The 22044-nt window shown below is 33.7% G+C and overlaps 1 protein-coding gene across 8 annotated transcripts in view; it reads left to right on the top strand.

Moving 5' to 3' along the window:
* Positions 1–22044, top strand: part of RhoGAPp190 (Rho GTPase-activating protein 190) — a 77735-nt gene that overhangs the window by 41649 nt on the left and 14042 nt on the right. For 4 of the 8 annotated variants that reach the window (XM_080148204.1, XM_080148205.1, XM_080148201.1 and 1 more), the window contains exons 36-50: positions 388–541; positions 931–1087; positions 1520–1581; positions 1897–2052; positions 2627–2722; positions 4029–4101; positions 4593–4672; positions 6697–6938; positions 7355–7456; positions 8272–8425; positions 8625–8740; positions 9096–9276; positions 10071–10409; positions 10966–11007; positions 11117–11551. In XM_080148204.1, coding sequence (XP_080004330.1) covers positions 388–541; positions 931–1087; positions 1520–1581; positions 1897–2052; positions 2627–2722; positions 4029–4101; positions 4593–4672; positions 6697–6938; positions 7355–7456; positions 8272–8425; positions 8625–8740; positions 9096–9276; positions 10071–10409; positions 10966–11007; positions 11117–11551 — 2389 coding nt within the window. Of the gene's footprint in view, positions 1–387; positions 542–930; positions 1088–1519; positions 1582–1896; positions 2053–2626; positions 2723–4028; positions 4102–4592; positions 4673–6696; positions 6939–7354; positions 7457–8271; positions 8426–8624; positions 8741–9095; positions 9277–10070; positions 10410–10965; positions 11008–11116; positions 11788–22044 lie in introns of all 8 variants that reach the window. The other 4 variants (XM_080148207.1, XM_080148209.1, XM_080148208.1 and 1 more) reach the window with 3 other exon arrangements.

Raw genomic sequence — 22044 nt, 5'->3', positions numbered from 1 at the left:
GTTTTGCCAGTTTTTATGTCCATAAACCTTAGGTACTATTTAAAGGTTTCCGGATTTTCTTTTATGTTTTTTTTTTGCATATTCTCTCTCATTTCTTTTCTTAGTTATGTCAACTGAACATCCGCTTTAAAATTCTATTTGTCTGTTTTTTTTGTGCTTCTATACTAATGGATGTTGTCATTTATGTCTAACCCCTGTGGTAGACCCTAATCCTGTGGGTTTTACCTGCGGTGCCATAATCCTCAATCACTCCTCCAAAATAGGGGATGGGGTTGTCTGTGCTTCACTATATAAATAAACTACCTACATTTCTTTTGAACAAAAAATTTGGAAATCTTTTTAGATTGGAAGTATTTAAATATACTTAACCATAATTTTAAATTTTAGGAGGTTCTGGAAAAGAAGGGTGAGATAGAGAAGGCTTTTGCCCTTGATGACCGTATGTCAGGACGGCTGGATGATAGTGGGGAAGGAACTCTGGAACGACCCACCAGGAGAAATCCACTACCGCCTCCTAGAATAGATAGCTACAATAGAAAAGGTAGAATCAAATTCGTATTTTATGAAAATTAATAAAATAATTGAGCAAATCGGATCTTAAACAATATTTTTTCTCCCTATTGCGAATTTTTTACAATATTTTTCTCTAAGGAATAAAATCTGTTTAAATTTCATATACACATTCCTTTTGCAAGCTTCTAGATTTTTTATTTCATTCAACATAGTTTTATTTACCATATGGTTCTCCTTCACAATCGAGATTCTCATAGTTCCTAGGAAGGTTTATAACTATTTTAAATGGGTAGGCTACCATGCATCGCCCTCCCAAGAGAAATCGCTTATGACCTCCCATCCCATTGCCTATGGGGTGAAACCACTAGTTGTGTGTGCACTTTTGCTTTCCACCTGGATTTCACATGGATAATTTAGGAGCCAGCAGTTTGAACAGTAGATCTGGTTCCGGCCGTTCTGGATCTGGGTCGGAAATTTATGAGAAGTTGCCAGATTCTGGGGATATGCTTAGCCATTCAGATGACAGTGATGTCTATAGTCAGCTGGATAGCCATGATAGCCATAATATATCCAGGTATGCAGTTAAAGATAGATAGAAGGTCATCCAATTCCAGATAGGGAAAAATTTTTAATGTCCAATTTTGACAAACTTCCTAAGGTCCTAGGATAACGTCCTATAAAGACCTGATAGGCTTTTCTGTGATCTCTACTGGGCTTGGTTTCATTTAGAAATGATAATTAATTTCTCCCCTTTTTTCAAAAATAACGCAAATACCGACATCACCACCCTGCCTTACTTTATAATCTTTTTTTATGGCTACTTAGTGAGATTCCACGTTCATCGATTAAAGAATAGCTGCCTTTTCACCATTTTGCTAAAGATAGAATGATAATAATTTCTCCATTATGGCTTCGAAACCGATTAATATCCTCTAGATAACTACCGGTTCTCAGCAATACTTAAAAATCTTATTTTTGACAATGCTTACTGTTTGTGTGTTTTCAGAGGAAGTAACAAGTTCAGTGACAGAGAGGGAAAACAGTCGTCCAGAAGTAGAAGAAAGCCAGGTATATAACTCACATATATCAGTGCTTTCACTCAAAAGACTTTGTTGAGCACTGATAACTCCCTACCTATCCTCTTATTTTTTAATAATAAATTGAAAATGGGGGGGGGGGGGCGTAGTTATTTTTCTCTCATATCCATCGCATGCGAAGGGCCTTACCTGCTTGGTCCCAACTGGGCGGGGCTGATAATTACCCATTATAACATAACTTATCTAACCTAACCTAAAGTAAACTACTCCTTACCCTTATTTTAAGAATCCCAGAGAGACAAACATAAGATTTTACTAACACACAAATTTAAAGTTATTTATTTAGGTTCCTTGCCATCAGACACATCGCCACTGCCATCTAGCGGTGGTGCTCAGAACTACTCTCCCTCTCTGAGTGGGGGTGGCAGATACCCGCCCACAGGATCCTCGGGAGGATCATCCACCAGAACACATTCAACATTCACACCTAGATCTGTGTCAGGTATACCATAGTTTTACTTGATGTCATATTCATCGTTCACTAACTGATAAATTCTTATTAAGCTTTTTATAGTGCCTATAAAAAATGACGACATACAGGCCTACCATTGGTCAATTAAAATGTATACTGGCCTGTCATTGGTAATATAGTCTGTGTTGTGGCCTTTTATGGTCATTTTTATTGTATGGCGTCATTATAAACCACTTCTAGTCTTATGAATAGGGATAAGATACCTATTATCATAGAATTCCAAGATCGTTTTGAGGTTTAGAAGAGCCTAGTTCATTACAAAAATCACCCCCACTTCCTTTCATTTTGAATTTAATTGAAAATGATAAATGGGAGAGTTTGTCATTTGTTATTTACTTTAGTACAGATTAGGTTAGATTATATCGGGTACTGTGTACTGGACACTGGTAGCAAACCGCAAGGTTTAGACATAGGAAAAAATATCCCCCTTCTTTTCAAATTCTTTAAAAATTAAGAGGAGTTGGGAGCCTGTTTCTATGCACTTTTTTGGATGGGGATGTTCCTTTTTTTCTACGCTTTTTTACCTGGTGAATTATTTTTTTAGGAAATGTAAATGTGAAAGGTTCTCAGGGAATTGTGAAGGCGGACTCTCTAAATTTTGATGCCAAAGATTCCGTGGAAAGGAGCACTTTCTTTCCAGGTAAGCCTGGAACCTGTCTGTAACCTGCAGGATGTCAATTTTTATGCAATAGAATCACCTTTAACTCTACATTTTAATTTGTTAAGAAGTTTCTGGGTTAGATAAGGTTCTGAAAAGATTTGATCTCCCGAGCTGATACTAGTATTTTAAAATATAACGTTGATTTTTGCCGTATGTTCTTACCAAAACATTATTGTTATTTTTATAGCTATTTGAAAGGACTTAATTATGAAATAGTACTTTATTTTAACTAGACTAATAGATTTTTTACCAATATTTCTTTCAACGTCTAAACCAACTTAAGTCTAACTAAGAGACAGATCATAATTGAATTTTTTGCACAAAATTATTGTTTTGATGTGGTCTGTTGGTCTGCTATTGTTCCCCTAACCTTGTGTTGTTTGGTGATCCCAATTAATTTCACTGGTCGCCAAAGGTGTCTTTCAGATTTAGCAAAACATATTTTTTTCAGGTTTTCGTTTAGATTAGGCTAGTACTGTGTATTGGCATGTCAGAATGGTAAAAAAAATGAAATCCAAACCGTTCTTTCTTGGGAGAAAATGCTGGAATAAATCTGGGCGAAGGAAAAGTGAAATAATTTTTGTTAAATCTGAAATATACCTTTGGCGACCAGTGATTTCTTACTAACATGCATGATCTATCTTTCTGTGGTTTGTAATGGTTTACAAAAAGTTTGGCTCATATTTAGTATGGTTTTATATTCGTCTGAAAAAGTCTTCATACAAAGGGGGTCATTTGTTTACCGTATTTTCCATAAAGTTGTGTGTAGCCGTTTATTCTAATGCACTTATGGTCATGTTTAAGTAAAGTTTGACTTATTAAGCGCATTTGACTAAACGGTTACACATAAATTTACAGAAAAATTACCCCGTTTTTTTCACTCAAACTTTTGTAAACTTTTACAACCCATAACGTTCCTTCTTTCAAATCTATTAACTCTAGTGTAAGCAAGGTTAAGGTTAAAAGCAGCCATTGGAAGTAAGCTTTGACTTAATAATAACAAAAGAAGTTTCCTGGTTTCAATTTTCGTATGAATCACATTTTGTTGGAAGCCTCATCAGTCATCATACTATAGATGTTAAATTTAGTACATTGCTGATATTAATCATTAAAACAAAATTCTAGGCTCATGGCTTATTTAGTAATTCAAGATAATTAAAGGTTTTGCTGTCTAAATCATATGTTAGTGCTTGATGCCGAGTGTTGTTCACCATCAGAGCTAGATAAAATTTTAGTGCTTGAAGCACTGAGTGTTGTTCACCATCAGAACTAAATAAAATTTTAGTGCTTGATGCTGAGTGTTGTTCACCACCAGAGCCAGCTCCCATGGATCCACAACTTAACAAACAAAGCCAGGGGTGCAATCCCACTAATGTGGTCGTTGGGTCTTAAATTTGAAAATAAACATTAAATATTCATGGGTATAAAAATGATGATGAAAATGTGTTTTGTCAGTTGTTAAGGTTTATTTTTCCAGACAGTAAAGTAATATTGCCAATTATATACTTAATAGTAAATGATAGGATACAAAATTACCCCTTTTTCAAAGTTAGGACAGTTTATCTTCAGGGATAAGGCAATTGACAATTCAGATTATTGTTTGAATAGTTGTAACGCTAGGTACTAATAACAATTTAATAATATTTCCCAAAGTTTTGATCCAACTAATAGATAAAGTGTTTTTAAAACTTATAGCAGCTTATTTAAAAGTGCCAAAATTTGTTTAGAAATTGAAAATTAAGCTCTATCACTTTTTTAAAAAGTTCTTGATATTAACATTCTAAAAATGTTTGACCATAAAAATCTACGAAAGAACACATTAGGATTGTAACCCCCGACTGGATCAGGGCTCCCTATCCGGGCCTGACTTAATCCGACCCCGCTCCTCACCCCAAGATAAATCACCTTGTCCTTGTTCTCAAGCTAAAGGTGCCATAGAAAATATGAAGTAGTTTCAACAATAATTGTGTTTATTCTAAGATAGCCTAGATCTAGTGTGCGATAGAATCTTTTCATTGCATGTCTGCATGTGCATGTCAATTTTTTTTATAAAAAAAAACTTTGCGTGATTTTCGCTAAAGTGATGGTTTCTTTTAGCTTTTATTTTTGTTTAAATTCTTAGAATACACAATTTATGGAAAATTTTATATAAAAAGATGAATGTAGTTTAAACATTTGATATTAATTCGAATAAACACAATTAATGTTGAATAGTTATTAGAAATTAGAATAAAGTAAAATACTCACATCTTAGACACTCTGGATAAGTGTTTAGATCACCCTTTACTATACCAGAAAATAGTATTTACAAACAATCAAGTATCTTCAATATAAAGAGTGGGGTAGGTTTCTGGTAAAATCCGTAAAGGTTATGTGTTATAAGTAAAAAACAGAAGTACAAAGATAATAATTTATGTTAACTTTAAAAAAAAATTGTCTATACCTAGTTCTTTTCAATAATAAAAAACACATATTTAGTGAATATTATCGTTCTACTACTATTTTTAAGCCTTAAAACACACACCTTTACGGATTCTACCAGAAACCTACCCCTCTCTTTATATTTATAAATCTATTTATTTGGTATAATATACTATTGGCTTCGCCCAAAGAGGCATCTAAGGGGCACTAGTGGGAAGTGAGAGGATGCAAATCATCCGGGTAGGGTATTTCAATGCATCTCAACCTCGACAAAAAAAGTTATTTTAGAAGAACCATATAGGTTCAGCGGTTTGTGAGATCCTTCGTTATATCCTGTTACTTTAAAATATGGATACTATTTAATTTTGCTGGTGTAACTTACTATAAATGAATGAAACCTGATAAAAAGGGTAATTTTTTCGCGCAATTCCGTAAAGTTGGGTGTTGGGTTGTAGTCAAATGCAGTATGTTTGTACTAGCGGCTACGCCCCTAGAGGCCTCTAGTGGCACTTCAAATGTTTTTTAATAAAATAATACGATACCTTGCAATGTTACGTAGGAATCTCTATTCGAGAGAAAAAAAATCGATTTATTGTAATTACTCTTGGGAGTGTGGTGGTACCCTCCCCCAAAATAGTTATCAAGATTCTACGATACTGTGCAATGTTACGTAGGAGTCTATTCGAGAAAAAAAATTTCTATTTATTGTGATTTCTCTTGGGAGGGTGGTGGTACCCTCCCCCAAAATAGTAATAAACCTTCCCGGGACCTATGAAAATCTACCCTGTTAAGGAGAACCCGATTGGTTCAGCAGTTAGCGAGAACCTTCGGTACAAACACACAGACAGACAAACAGACATCCTGTTACTTTAGTATAAGGATTAACTCAAACTGTTATTAATTATAACCAAATATGTGAAATAGTCCACAATTAAGAACAATTTGACTTAACAAGAGCATTTGACTACAACCCTACACTGAACTTTAGGGAATTAAGCGAAAAAAGACCTTATTTTGTCCTTTCCCCTGCTTTTGTTGCATGCTAATGAATGATAAAATTATATGTGCATTATTAGTATCATTTACGGGTATATTGCAGTTTTTTTTCAAGTATATGTTTCAGCTTTAATATTATATTAATATTAAAATTCTTATTTCTTTGGGAGATGCCATAAACACTAGGTAGTCTTTTGGTATTATTTGGATTTTGTTGACATTGAATATAGAGATAAAAAATTTATTGTAGAATTTTCATTATTGCCATTTTAACATAATAAGTAGCTTACAAACTACAAATTCATTTCATAGTTAAAAATTAGTATTTATTTTATTACCCTTTACATAGTTTTATGTGTTATTTTAGGTAATGAAAACTAAAAATAATAGCTTTATCAATGTATCATCATCATATGCTTTTATCAAAATATAGTTGTATGTTTGTTATTTTGTATAATATTTAGATTCAGTTTGAAATTTATGTGTCAATAAATAAAAGAGTTAATTTTGAGTAACACCCATTTTTCTTTGTCTAGGATGGGTTGACGACTCTTTGTTAGCCAGCCAACGTGTCAGTTCCACTGACGACACTTGGGGTCCAGGAACGGGCGGAGCCGCCGGAAGTGGCGGTGGATCTCCAGCATTCCGCGGCGGAGCATTTACAACGGGACGGCGTGGCGCAACTGGCCGCCGGACCGGTCCGTTGCCGCCCTTCCCCAGCAGCAAGTCGGCAGTCAAGGATTTGCACAATCTACAGTCTGGAATGGCCAGGATGAAGGTTGGTCATATTTAATTTTGATATATTTATTTTATTATTTATCCTCATTTGACATAAAGTAGTAGGCTGTTTTTGTCTGTAGCGAAGTATCTCGCTAAACACCGAACTGATGTGTTTCTCGTTGCTAGTGAAGCTGCTTATCGGTCCAGGAAATGTTTATAACTATTTGGGGGATTTTATCTCCACACTTCCAACAGAAATTGCCCCTAGAAAGAATCTCCCCTTTTTAGCCTCGCAAGGTTAAAGTTCTCCGCAGGAGTAAGGATTAGGTAAAAAACCACCTCCCCTTATTTTCTAATTTATATCAGGGAAATTATCGATATCTTTTCATATTCTACCTAACATTTATAAATTATTAATGGCCTAGAATTAGCCAGAAAGTACTGAATCAACTTTTAATTTCTTTTAATTTGAAGGTGTCTGGGCCTGGCAGGTTGAGCCAGCCTGGATTAGATTCAAGAGAAATGGAGAACACATATGCTGTTCCTAGGGATAGCATTGATAATAACAGAAAACAGGTACAATGTACATCGATAATAGTTAGATAAATTGATTGCTCAATAGAAAAATAGATTGATTATTTCATTGATCTGTTTGAATATTTATGTTTTGTTTTGTTATTACCTACTGAACTTATTTATTTTATTTAATACTTTTATCAAATGTCTATGGTACATTGAAACTTTTATGACACTTTGAAAAAAAAGTCATCAAGTGTTCGGTTCTTCCATCAATTCTAAAACAAATGTCAAAGCTCTCACGTTTTTTCCTTCACCCATGCGCAGGGTTGTCATATCGGGCATTTTTTTCGAAAACGGGTCGCCCGATTACACAAAAGGGTTTTGGGCACCCTTTTGGGCAAATGTCGTAAAAAGGTTATAAAATAGCCTAAAACCATCTCAGGACCTATAAAAGCTCCATTGGAAAGGAGAACCATATCGGTTTAGCGGTTTGCGAAATCCTTCTCTAAATACAAAAAAGCTTACTAATTTATATAATAGTTAATATCACCCAAAAAATAGGCCCGCCCTCTTTTTTCACCCCCTCCCCTTTTTTTCGCCTGCAAAAACGGGGGGTGCCCAAATCCGGCCAAAAGGACCGATAAAGGGCGGCCCAAAACTGCCCGCCCGATTTGACAACCCTGCCCATGCGGGGTACCAAACCCTGCAGGGCTACCCATTACTCAATATAACCAAATCTAACCAGAACTAAAGTAAAAAAAAAACGATGAATCTAAAAGCTCCTCATTTTTCAGTTTTGTTTTAAAATAACTGTTGGGAGGGTGTATTGTTGCTGAACAAGACACGCCAAAACTTTATATTTCTTTTCCTAGACAAACGAGTACGCGCAACCAAACATAGATGGGCAACAGCACCCCCACAGACATCATCACGAGCATGAGTTGCGGGGCCCACATGATCATGAACTACGAGGGGGCCCGCAACACCTACATGAACATCAACATCAGCATAGAGTTCATCCCCAAGGAATTGGTTCAAATTCATTAAAAAATTTATTAGTAGCGAAGCTACTCTATAACTCCCTTTGTATGTCCGTCTGTCTGAAACTTCCAAGGTCCTCCGGTCTGTCAGCCATGCTACAAAAAATTTATAAATTGATTTTTTAAGGTTTAGTGATTTTATTATTATAAATATCTTCATAAAATTGACCAAATAACCCTTGTAGAGCTTATAGCCCAGCTGCGAGGTGCTCAGTCTATGGACGCGGGTGTAGGGGGTATTCATCAACATCACGGGGGCCGTGGGGGTCCCCCACCCCTCCCTGGACAACATCCTTTGGAGGTATTATACCAAATTTATGAATTAACTTGCAACAAAAAAAAAATTTGCCTTCAATTTATTTTAATTAACAGCTCATGTTATTATGCTAAAAATTATTTTCAATCCATTTTAATCTGATTAATTTATTGGATTTGTTTCCCTCAAAGAACAGAAACATATTTTAAAAAGAATTCAAGATATGGAAATGATAGAGGGGGGGTATCTTTTAGTTTGTTTGTTTATTGCTTTAGGTTAGATTATTTTAAATACGCAGCAATAGGCTAGCGCAATAAGAGAGAGGAGGAGTTAAGTTTCGTTAGGCACTTTGAGGCAAAACACGTTAAAAAATTACTGTTCTCACTATTTACTTTTTTAGATACAACACAGTCGGGGTCAAAGCTTTGATGGGGGTGTCCACTCCCACCACCAACACAGAGGGGGACCTATCCACCCTATCGATGGTACAAGACACCCCATAGAGGGAGGGGGAGGTCATGGCCGACCCCCGAAACCTAGGTCTAGAAATAGGGAAAGAAGAGAACGTCAAGCTAATAGAGGTAATTTATTGATTTGAACGAAATGAATCAGAAAATTTTTAAAAGCGAAGCTTTTCTATAATTAGGGTCGGTCCGTCCGTCCGTCCGTACGTCCGTCCGTCCGTCCGTACGTCCGTCCGTCCGAGATAGATAGCTTTTATTCGTTAATTTAGGCATGTTAGAATTGTCCTATCGATTTCAAACTTTGCATGATGATTCCTGTAGTAGTTAGGTACGATTTAGAAAGCGTAGCAACTCTATAATCATTACCAGAATGTCCGTACGTCCATTTTAAACATGATGATTTTTTTACTTTTTTAAGAACAAATTTTTATGTTATCTAATCATCCGATTCACCTGATTTTTGGTATATTGATTCCTGGGACATCAAAGTATAATGCTATAAGCGCAGCAACTCTATAATCAAGTCCTAAAAATGTAAGTATGTCCATAAACATTATTCTGTATTAAGCAGTTTTTCAACAATTTTACTTACAACTTTGCTTCGACTCTTGTACATTTATATTCTGATTATTCAGTTCTTACACTATAAGAGTATTAATGTCCGTTTGTCCTACCGTTTCAGTGCTTCGCTTTTATGGATGTTGTCATCCTTGTTGAAATAAAATTTGTGCCCGTTTCCTTTTTTTACGGATCTTTTTCTGATACACTTTAATTTTCCTCCACATAAAAGATCACTGAAAAGCTATAAAAAATCACATATTTCAAAAAAATACTTACCTTCTAAACCAAACATTTTAAATATTTTCCCCCATAATTACCTATGGTCTTTTGATATTTTACTTTACATTTAGATTTATCCGAATCTGAGACAGACTCCAGCAGTGATGACTACAACCACCCGCATCACCATCACCACCGCCACGGCCCGCCGTCAAAGCGGCCACCAGCCGCTGGCGGCGCCAAACGGCCACGCCGCCGTAGAGCTGGCGCAGCTAGCGGCAGCGGAGGCAACCAACCACCCGCGCCAGCGCCTGGTGGAGGTGCTGCACCAGTCACGCCGACAGGAAGAAGTTTAGCGATTCCTGTTGCAACGCCACAGTTACCACCCGGGGCTAGTAATCTGAAAGCGGCTGTGGCAGCTGCCGCAAATGCTGCAACTGCGGCAAACTCAAGTCAGCAGTCTAATGCAGGTAAATATGTTTTTGTCTACTTTGTTTAAAACTTACAGCGTGTTATATAAAGCTTTGATTTCCTCAATAATTAAACTTAATGTATATGCTATCTGTGGGTAATAAATTTTCTATGCATGTCAGTCGATTAGAACATGGAAAAAAATGTCATTTAATGAAAGTGTGTCGAAAATTACCGGATTCGCCCCGATACAGAGATCACCCGCTTTACCCTAGTCTTTTTTTCATTAAAAAAGGCATCAGTTTTCATAAAAACTAGTCTTGTTTAATTTGAAAATCTATATGGGACATTTTAAGCAGGGAGAGGGAGAGGACATTGAACTGCATATTATACTAGTTCCCAAAGATTTATGTAATTCACAATCTCTGACTCCTTTGCTTGAAAACTTAGGTTTTTTTTACTAAAATATTTCTTTATATTGTAAAAACTCGACCAATGATTTATACTACACTAAGGGCAATTTTATCATCATTATCCCTTAAAAGCCCTACATTTGGTTCAAATTAGTTTAGGCTTTTAACTTACTGGTTGTTTAATTTATATAAAATATTTTAGATATTGGATCAGTTAGAGCAGCCATTGAAGAGATTGAAAAAGGTAGGACAATTATTTCATCTGTAATGATATATTCAATTTTGATTAAACTTTTTTCATGTGAAATTATATTTTTTTGTATGTAATTAAATGTTAATGCTGTTTTCTATAGGTTTAATAGGTTCAAATTCGCCGCGCCCAGTATTACAATTCCCGCCACCCCCGGCCACACCCCCTCCCGCCTCATCGCCCTTTAATATAATCCCCCCACCGCCATCTTCCTCGCCCCTACTTCTCTCCACCCCCACCCCGCTATCCTCTCCTCATCCCTCCTCGTATGGCGGTAACCTAACCCCGTCGCCGTTTCTGATGAATGTTTGGGTGTGCGGCGGTAGTGGTAACTATAGTGCCGTGGACACTTTAGCAACGGCGGATCAACGGCTGTTGGCCATGAATTATCATCAGCAATATTCAACAACAACTAGCAACGTTTCAACATCAACGCCAACCTCAGTTGATTCTCCGCCCTCACCACCAGTGGCGGGGTATTCGCGGAGTGCCGCCAACGCCTCTAGACTCACTAGCAGCTGTGTGCTGTCCACAATGAGTAAGTGGATGCATGGCAAGTGCACGGCGGCGGCGGCGGTAGGAAAATCCGTCTCACCACCATTACATAATACATTAGCTGTAGTAGTTCGGCCTGATGCACATGCTTTTAAACAACAAGCCAGCGGCGGTGAAAAAAATGTTCTTTCTTCTGGTGGCGGTTTAGCTGTTAGCGGCGGGAATAGCGGCCAAACAACTGCGGCGGTTAACTGCTGCTTCTCCTGTATTCACGCAAATGTAATTTTGTGCTTTTTGCTGTGTTCTTTTCATTGGCTAACATTAGTTATTTACGGCTGGTTAATACCGGTATTAAGGCTGTGAGATAAATTTTTAGTTGCTCTGACATAACACTTAGTTGCTTTGGGGTGCTGTTTTGCTAACAATTTTGGAGGAGGTATGTGACAATTGAATAAAAACTATTAGCCTCCATAATTTTGTACCTATAAAAAAGCTTAAAAATAATACCTATGTTGTATGCATCTTCTTTTTCATTTTTTTTTTTTTTTTTCATGCAAAATTGGCAGTTAACATCAATTTATCACCTATTGTCTTATACTTTACTGATTTATTAATTGAGGCAAATAGTTTTTCTTCAAGGTGCCATATATATCTGTCTGTCCAAAATCATATAAACTATCATATAGGGAAGCACAGGATAGAAAATATGACATAAGGTCCTCTGTTTTTCGCTATTTAACAAGTTTATTCTGTTAATTAACTCACAATTTCTTTCAGTTACTAATATTTAATAAGTGCATTTAATGAGTTACATTTAGTATTCATTCTTAGAATTATCTTATAAGAATAAGGGAATTGATATAGAATACGTAGATGTTGTGAGAGTTTGTCGCATACCCTGATAAAATGTTTCTTTCAGTTTTTTCAATAGCATCAATACCCCCCATATGAGTTTGCCCCCTCCCCTGACCTGTCCACTGAGGAGGGTATTGACTAATATCTGAGGACTTTTATAGCAACCTAAATTAACGACAAACATTTCCCTGTCACAATATCCACTTATTCAATATCCATTATTAAGGGTAATTAATTCAAACACAATTTTTGTAAAAATAAAACAGAATAAAAAGTTGCATTTATTAAAAGAGTATGAGTTTTAAGTATCTATCTAAAACTACATCCAAGAAATTTAAGATAATATATGAAAAAAGGGACTAATATCAATAATTTACAAATTGAATGCACTTTGTGAAACTTCTCCCCTTTGCCAAAAAGCCCTGTTTATATTAACCTAACCTAGGCTACTTAGGTGAAACACATTTTAATTATATTAATATTAGTTTTGGTTGAGGATTTTAGTTGCCTAGCCCTGTACACAATACTAACAGGTTTAGGTTAAAAAAAATACTAATATAATTAAATTTAGGTTTCATTTAGTTATGAATATTTGTTTGTTCAATTATTACAGTTTACTAATATTAACATTTAATATCAGCAAAGCTCCACTATTATTATGGAAAGACTGTCCGAAAAACTTTTCTCTATCTCTCTTTCTAGTGGCCAAAAGGCTTTGTGTACAGTCTCATTATTACAATCGTTACATACTTCTAGGATTTTGGATCACGCGACTTGAGAAAGTTGACTTCAATAGGGGTGCTGCAATTTCCAAAAGTACTATCACTGTGTTTTTAACAAAAAGTGGGCACATATTTTTTTCTTTTTCACTAGTAGGTGTATAAATGGCAATATTTTTACTTACACCTTTATTACTACGGACATCAACACAGTTCCATTTTATTTTTGCAGTCATGTATTTCAATTAGACTAATTCTTAATACTTCTTTATCTGATCAGCTATAATATATGATTTTTGGTGTTTCTAAATTTACTCGTTACTTTTAAATAGGGGATTTCTTCATTAATCCTGTCTCTTTTTATAGAATAAAAAAAATAGCCTAAAACTATTCCAATATTTAAAACTGCAAATAAAATAGTCTACAAACTATCTCAGGACATATCATTATGTAAAGCTTCCCTGAAAAATAAAACTCAATCGGTTCAGTAAATATTGAAGTCTTAAGCTTTATACAATAGGATACAATACTTTGTAAACTCAATCCTTGTTATTTGTATCACATAAGCTATAGCAAAATATTACTGAGAAATCTATTTGTCCAGAAAAGACATTACTGTAGTAATCACAAATATTTTATGGCCATAGAAGATATTTATTTCCTGTTCCATACATTCCGCTATTTGTCATTTTTTCAGGATCGCAAAGACTGAGAGTAAATTGATTTTCATAAATTCGTCTTAAATTCTTTAAGTTTTTTAAGAACACTTTTAGAACTCTCATAATTTTATTTTTAGGAAGCTATTTGACAGGGATCTAAAGGGATAAGACAATGGCTGATATATTGATGTACATCCCCAATTATGATACACAAAATTACTCCTACTATAGATTAAAATTAGTGGTTGAAACGTTTGAACACTTAATTTAATGAACCAACCAATCAAAATTCACTAAATTCCCCAAAGTTGTAAAGCCAACTAATGAGAAAACGTTATTATAGTACTTTGGGGACCAGTGTAATAAACTCTCCGATGTTTGATTAGGAAATTTTAGGGGATTTGATTGTCCACCCTTTATACGGGTGTGCACAATGAAAAGTTATGTCCTTAGATAATTGAAAGTGCATCCAGAGTATCTAAAATTGAACAAGGATGACAACATCCATAAAAGCGAAGCTCAGAAATGATATGACAGACGAACATTAACTTTTGTTGAGTGTCAGAACTGAATATACAAAATATGAAAATATAAGGTCTGACAAAATTATACGTAAATTTGTCGCAAAACTTCTTAAATACAGAATTCTGTTTAAGGACAAACTGACATTTTTAATTATAGAGATGCTTCGCTCATAATATTGTACCTTATTGTAATAGGAATCAGTAATAAAAAAAAACAGATAAATCGGATGATTTTATCACCTAAAAAATTGTTAATAAAAAAGTAAAAAATCAACATGTTTAAAATGGACGTACGGACATTCTGGTAACGATTATAGTGTTGCTACGCTTTCTAAATCGTACCTAACTACTACAGGAATCACCATGCAAAGTTTGAAATCGATAGGACAATTCTAACATGCCTAAATTAACGAATAAAAGCTAACTATCTCGGACGGACCGACCCTAATTTTAGAAAAGCTTCGCTTTTAAAAATAAGAACAGGAATGCCCCACAACAAATAAAAACATTTTTTGGGCGGTTTTCCTCTCACAAACTTTTAGGGGCGTCGAATATGCTCAAACCTAAATCAAAGTCTTTCTCCTCACCCCACTTTATTATGCAGTAAAAGTGTCCTTATTTTTAATTTCTTACGTTCTTGATTTTATTGAGGGACAGCGTGGTCTAAAGGTGTATGGCCATTCCAGCAGGGATCTAAAGACAATGATCGTAAATTGATGTACATTCCCAATGATGATACACAAAATTACCCCTTCTGTAGATTACAATTAATAAACCAACCAATCAAGATTCAATAAAAGTCCCCAAAGTTGGTAAGCCATCGAATTATAAAACTTTGTGGACTAGTGTAATAAAAATCCCTATGTCCCCTCCCACCTTCCATTTAATTTAATGTGTTCTAAGCAATTTCCTATCAAAAGCTTTTCATAGGTTCTATTATTAAAATATAACAATTCTTGTACTACAATATTTTGCATTCTTTAGTCTTTTAACTATAATCTAAGGCATTTTCTTTATAAGCTGGAATAGTTATTTATCGCATCGTATAACTTTCCGAGGTATTAAAATGAAAAATTATAAGATTAATCTTATGATTTAAAAAAAATATTTAGAAATTCGTAATATGATGCTATACATCTAATCTAGTGGATATTAATCTGTTTCTAAGCCATACTGGAAATTACATTACAGTTATAGGGTACTAATGTATGTATGTATTCTGTATTATTAGTTTAACCTGTTTACATAATGCAGTAAGGTACTGGAATTGGTTTGGGTCTCATAGAGTCTATTATATCCTGTAAGGTTTTATTGCTTGGCTGTTAAGATCCTCCTAACCATTGAACCAATTTGGCTCTCAATTTTATGTAAGCTTCGCATAGTTCCTGTAATTGTTTTACACTATTTTGATTTGAATTTAAGTATTGGGGGGGTTTTAAGCTATTTTAGGACCCTACCTCCTCTTTAGAATACATATCTGCTAGAGAATCAAAAAATCAATCTAAATTTGGTGAAAATACAGGGCTAGTTTTCTAAATGAACCCCCTCTAAATATGACCTGAAGGTATTCATGTTATTGGTTTTTGCATATGTCAGATAAGTTAAAGTGTAACCAACTCAAGTCCCTGACTATTACATGTTAAATAACAATATATTCCTTGTACTAATATTAATATCTGTTCGGTTCACTAGATGACCACAGGATTGCGTCCTGTTTGAGCTTAGAAACCTGACCTTAAAGAATACACATTTTAGAGCCCTTATCTTGAGTTCTAATAAACAAAGTATTGTTGAAAACCTAATACAAGCCTAAAAGAGTTTTTTTTATTATTATTTAACATTATATTTCACGATCATGAAGGAGATCCATATTTAAAGGAACTTAGGAAGAGTTAGAAAATAGCATAGAACCAGCATATGTTTTTAATTTAGACATAAGTAGGATTAAGCTCTCCTACTTAAGTAGACAAACAGGAAAACCTTACTTCTTTATATGTAAATTAGTTGCTTCGCTCCTACCCTTTAGCGGAGGGCGGGTCAGGAAAATGGCCTTGAACCACACCTAGTTTTTTGTAAATCTTCGCTGAAAAGTACAATAAATTTGGACCTGTATTTTCCGAGGTCTTTAGCTTCAAATAAAAGCCTAACTACTTAAAATAATTTTTTATTGTATAGTCATGTTTCCATACACTAATACGACCCAATGCTAAGGTCCCCCAAGTGCACATCACAACATCACAAGTAAAGGAAACCAATATTTTAGTCTCCATCCAAAATTGCCAGATATTCTTGTCTTAAATTTAAGTAAACAAGAATGACAACATACATAAATGCGAAGCTCTGAAAACAGACAGAAGAACAAACTAACTTAAACACTTGTTAATTGTCAAAACTTAAACAGAATAATTGCCTAAATACAGGATGCAGGACATTTCTACATTTTTTAATAATTGATATATTTTGTTAAAATATTGTACCTTGTTCTCCTATGAAGCATTGTACCAAAATCAGATAAATATGATAATTTTATCATAGCAGATAAAATATTAAAATACTGCTATCAACTGTTTTACTTAAGTTAAAACTACATTAATTAACCAATAAAATCTCGTCTGTGTTTTTTTATTTTATCCTAGCAATACATAACATATGAACTATAATTTGAATTAGATTCCAGGAAGGAAGGACACAATGGGCTGTTTAATACTCTAGTCCCCAAAGTTTTCTTATTTGTTGGCTTATATTGAAATGTGTTTGTCTGGTTTATAAAGTTGAGTGTCCAAACGTTTATACCACCAATTTTGATCTACAGAAATTAGAAATTTTGTGTATCATCATTGAAGATACACATCAATTGTCTTATCCCATTATATCCCCAATTTGATTCACTAATTTTCAACAAAAAAAAACTTCATAAATTTAAAATTTATTTTTCTCATATTCATTCGAATCCGGTGGAGAGGAACCGGTTCTCATCCATACGAAAAAACTATGTCTATCATCGTATTATATCCAGCTTTCTACGAATATAAAAATGTACAATTATAAGAATTAAACCAGTTTTTTTACCCCGTGCCTTCGGCACCTCGGGGCTAAAAAAACTGGTTTTAATCTTTTAATTGTACATTTTATATCCGCGGAAAGCAGTTTATAATACGATGCGAGAAATAACTATTAAAGCATTTGAACAATTTTTCCTCGTTTGTTTTTCTCTAAAAAAACTCCGAAGTACAAAGAAATATTTTTTTTCATACAATAACGATATACAAAAAGTTTTCTAATCTTCTAGTTTGCCTTTTGTTTGCAAGACATTATTTTCATATTTTTTTTGTAGCACAGCTACTCTACAATTGTTAGTAGGTATGTAACCTACCAAATACTTTTACTCAAAAGTTGTAATAATTCTTACTTACTCATTAATGTTTAACTCGTGTAACAATAGTACTGCTTAAATTGTATAAAATTGGAGGAAAAATCAGAGAAAGAGGAGACATTGGGCTGTTAATTTTGCTAGTCTACAAATTTTTATAATAATGTTTTCTTATTCGTTTGCTTAACAACTTTTGGAATTATATTGAATTTTGATTGTTTTTTTTTCATTAAGTTGAGTGTTAAAACGTTTCAACCACTTATTGTAATCTACAAAATGGATTATTTTGTGTATTATCATTTGGGATGTACATCAATTTATCAGCCATTGTCTTATCCCTGTAGATCCCTTGGAGTAAAATATATTTTTCCTTGCAGTGCTACAGCTTTGTTTGCTATTGAACTTAATGTTCCTTGTTTTATTATGCCTGTTTGATTTAAAAGGCATACAGTTTTTACCTTTTTCAGAAATTAAATTTCTTACAATGTTTTTTTCGTCCTTTCCTGTAGGACATCTAAAACAACTGTTTACAAATTGTCCGTCTGTCTTCGCCTTTTAAAAAGTACATTACTCCTTTGCATTACTAGCAGATTTTCATTGGATTAATATTTTTGACCAAAGCATTGCTCTTTGAATTTTGAAAAATGCATAAGTTTTTCTGAATACTAATCTTGTTTTAGTAAGTTGTGGAGACTTGTATTGTATATGCAAGAATGCATTCATACATACATTGTCTGGGCGAAAAACAAGGATGACAACCAAAATTAACAGCGTAGCATAAGGAATCAAAGGAGCAATAAACTTTTGATTTTATACGACCTACTAACCTGTAGAATCAGTTATAATAGTTATTTCTCGCATCGTATTATAAATGGCTTTTCGCGGATATGGAATTTACAAATATAAGATTAAAACTAGTTTTTTTTAGCCTCGAGGTGCCGAAGGCACCGGCTAAAAAAACTGGTTTTAATCTTATGATTGTACATTTTTATATTCGTAGAAAGCTGAATATAATACGATGCTAGTCATAGTTTTTTCGTATGGATGAGAACCGGTTCCTATCCACCGGATTCGAATGAATACGAGAAATGAGCTTATAATATTGCATTAATCTTTTGAATGACAATAAGCTTTTGAATAACATATTCAAGATTTTTAAAAATGAACCTTAATGTACCGAGTGTTTTATAGATTTAAATTGCTAAATTTTAGTTTAAATATTATAACTTACAAGTGGCTATGCATTTAGGGGCTCTGTATTTGAAAGGGCTTGGCAGGGGAGAAGAAAAAATGCCTTACACAACAAAAGACTTAAATTTAGAAATTAAATAGCCTGAAAACCAACTACCATGTTCTTCAATTCGCCAATTAAAAAACTTCGGTTACTTTTATTTTAATAGCTTTATTTTGTTCAAAATAGCACTGTCAATATTTTTCAACTTATAATTTCTTATCTACAGAAACTCTGGGGCTGGATGTAAAGCGTGGCTTTTGTTATAGGTCTTAAGGTTCTAACATCCCAACTATTAAAACCTAAACCTTTGATTTAATGACTATTGTTAGGAAGTCAAAACTTTCACTGTTTGTATGCCAAGGCATTTTACGTAATTTGAACTAATACTGTCGTTATCTGACATAGCAGCAGTAGGAAGAATTTCTGATAAATTTCATTTTTAAACAGTTTTGGCCTAGATTCGAACTAATCACCTCCTAGACGAAGAACTAACTCACTTCATTTTCCGCAATAGTAACCGGCTTGTATATCGCTCCATCCGCCCCCCATCCAAAAAAGAAAAAAAATATACATAGAAATTTAAACTCTAAAAATGTAATATCTTGTTTCCTATTGGTAAAAGATATTAGTATGATAAAAGATAATATTATATTTCTGGCAAGGAAGATACAATCTTCTTAATTGCTTACACAGGGTGTGCAAACTTTACAGCATAAATGAGTGTTCATAAATTATAGCAAATTTTTACTTCAGAAATATATAATTTTTTTGTTTGCTTACATAGGGTATGTACTTAATCTTCTTGTTTATTTATGAACTTCATTTCAATTAAAGGGATAGTTGCATGGGGTACATTTAAAAAGTTTCATTACAAGCACAAGCTACAAGAATGCCATCATATAGGTATATATTACAATAAATAGCCATCAATTAAGCACAATCAAAATAGTCATTATGCTGTTATTGTGAAAACAGGATACCCATTTAAGTTGCATATATCAAAGAAAACATGATTTTCAAGTCTTGATATTTTTAAAACTACCTGGTGGAAGATTTGAATTCTTTCAAATATATGTCCTATTGATGTAGTTTTAACTATTGAACAGAAAAAATACGCAGTTCACTAAATTCAAGTTTAAATGCACTTCGTGCAACTACACCTTTTTATTATTAATGATCCAACACCATATAGGATTTTACTCCTCAGTAGCTCTGTTTACTAATACCTTATAAAGGGTCTTACGGGATACGACAATGCAGGATAATTTGATATACATTTCCAATGATGATAAACAAAATTACTCCTTATGTAGTTTATAATTATTGGTTGAAAAGTTTTATCACTACTAGTTTGAAACAAACCATTAAATATTCAATCCAAAATAAGATAATGTGGTTATGAAACTTTGGGTATCATTGTAATTTACTGGCCAATGTTCCCTCCCTTCTTGTCTTTTACAAAGAATTTGTATTATACCTTTAAGTTTTCTTTTTATACCAACAATAGATTTTGTCAAGGGTTTATTTCTTGTTGTAAGATAATTATTAAAGCTTAAAAGTATGATCACTGGCAAGTTAATAAGGCTTAAAGGGATAGTTTCACGAAATGCATTTATACTTAATTTAGTGAACCGCATACTTTTTGCTAGTTAATGGGTTTAACTATATTTATATGGCATATATTTGAAAGGATTTCAATTTTCTACCACGTAGTTTTGAAAATATCAAGACTTGAAAATCGTCTTTATGTGATATATGCAATTCAAAAAGACGATTTTCAAGTCCTGATATTTTAAAAACTACGTGGTAGAAAATTAAAATTCTTTCAAATATATGCCATATAAATGTAGTTAAACCAATTAACCAGGAAAAAATATGCGGTTCACTAAATTAAGTTTAAATGCCTTTTGTGAAACTACCTCTTTAATAAACAAAATTAATGTTTTTGGGGTTAGGCAAGGCTAGGCTAAGTAAGAACTATTGCCCCTCGAGATTAGAGTAAGTTTCAAATCAATGGATCAGTTCTAACATGACTAAATTAAAAATCATATATCTCTTCACACGAACAGTTAGACCATAAATGCAGAAAAGCTTGGCTTTAATTAAAGTTAAACTTTAGAATATCTTAATTACTTACAGGATTACTTTACATTGTTCAGGATAAGTTGTTGCAAGTTTAATGATAATGATATTGTTCTCTGCTAATATCTATTCAAGTACCGAATAATATCCGCTGGATTAGAAGTGGTTCACAGCCATACTGAAAACTAATGTATAGTATGGTAATACATACAATTTTAAAAATCTGATGATTAATGCCAGTTTGTTCAGCCCGGGCCTTCAGCCCGTCGGGAATAACAAAACTGAAATTAGTATTATATTAAATAATAAGGAAAATTTCCTCCCTAATAGCCCACCTTCAGCAATTTACCAGAGAAAAGTAGACTGTAATACAGTTTGAAAAGTAGATTCTTGTGATATATTAACTAAATGAATTTTTATTAATGATGATAAAGTAAAGGATACAAATAACTAGAATTTTGACACTAAATAAATGGTCTAAGAAATGGAGCCTAACCAAGAATAATATTGCTCTCCACTTGTTTACCAGCTAAATGATTATTATTATCATTATTTTTGTATCTGGTTTGTATTAACTACAGTAATTGCTATCAAAAAAGAAATAATTTGGCGAGTTTTTTTTTTCATTTTTTAAAGAGTTTTTAACCTTAAGATTGAACGGACATAGACATTGAACCTGGCTTATGGAGCAGTTTTTGCTAATGAGTTATATCCTATTTTAATCAGGGAAGAAGTGTATTATTATTATAAGATTATTTGAACCTAATTCTATCTCTAATTAATGTTTACAATCTACTATAGGTATAATTACTATCATATGGAAGATATTTTACTGTTCAAAATCAAATCTTTGTGTTTTCATATCTAGTGCATTAAAGACCCAGGGATCTTAAAGGATAAGACAATCCATGATAAAATTATGCTTACCTCCCATGGTTAAGGACGTGTAAAATTTTCAGTCCAATGTCTCCTCCCTCCCTGATATGACCTGGCTCAATTCCAATTCCTTTTCAATTTGAAATCATCAAGTTTATACCTAATTTAATTTACTCAGGAATTTAAAGAGATAAAACAATAAAACTGTCAATGATAA

Source organism: Acartia tonsa, chromosome 14 (assembly GCF_053477335.1).
Source record: "Acartia tonsa isolate MP-2025a chromosome 14, ASM5347733v1, whole genome shotgun sequence".
NCBI classification, from domain to species: Eukaryota; Metazoa; Arthropoda; class Copepoda; order Calanoida; family Acartiidae; genus Acartia; species Acartia tonsa.
This window is presented reverse-complemented; position numbering and strand designations above follow the sequence as displayed.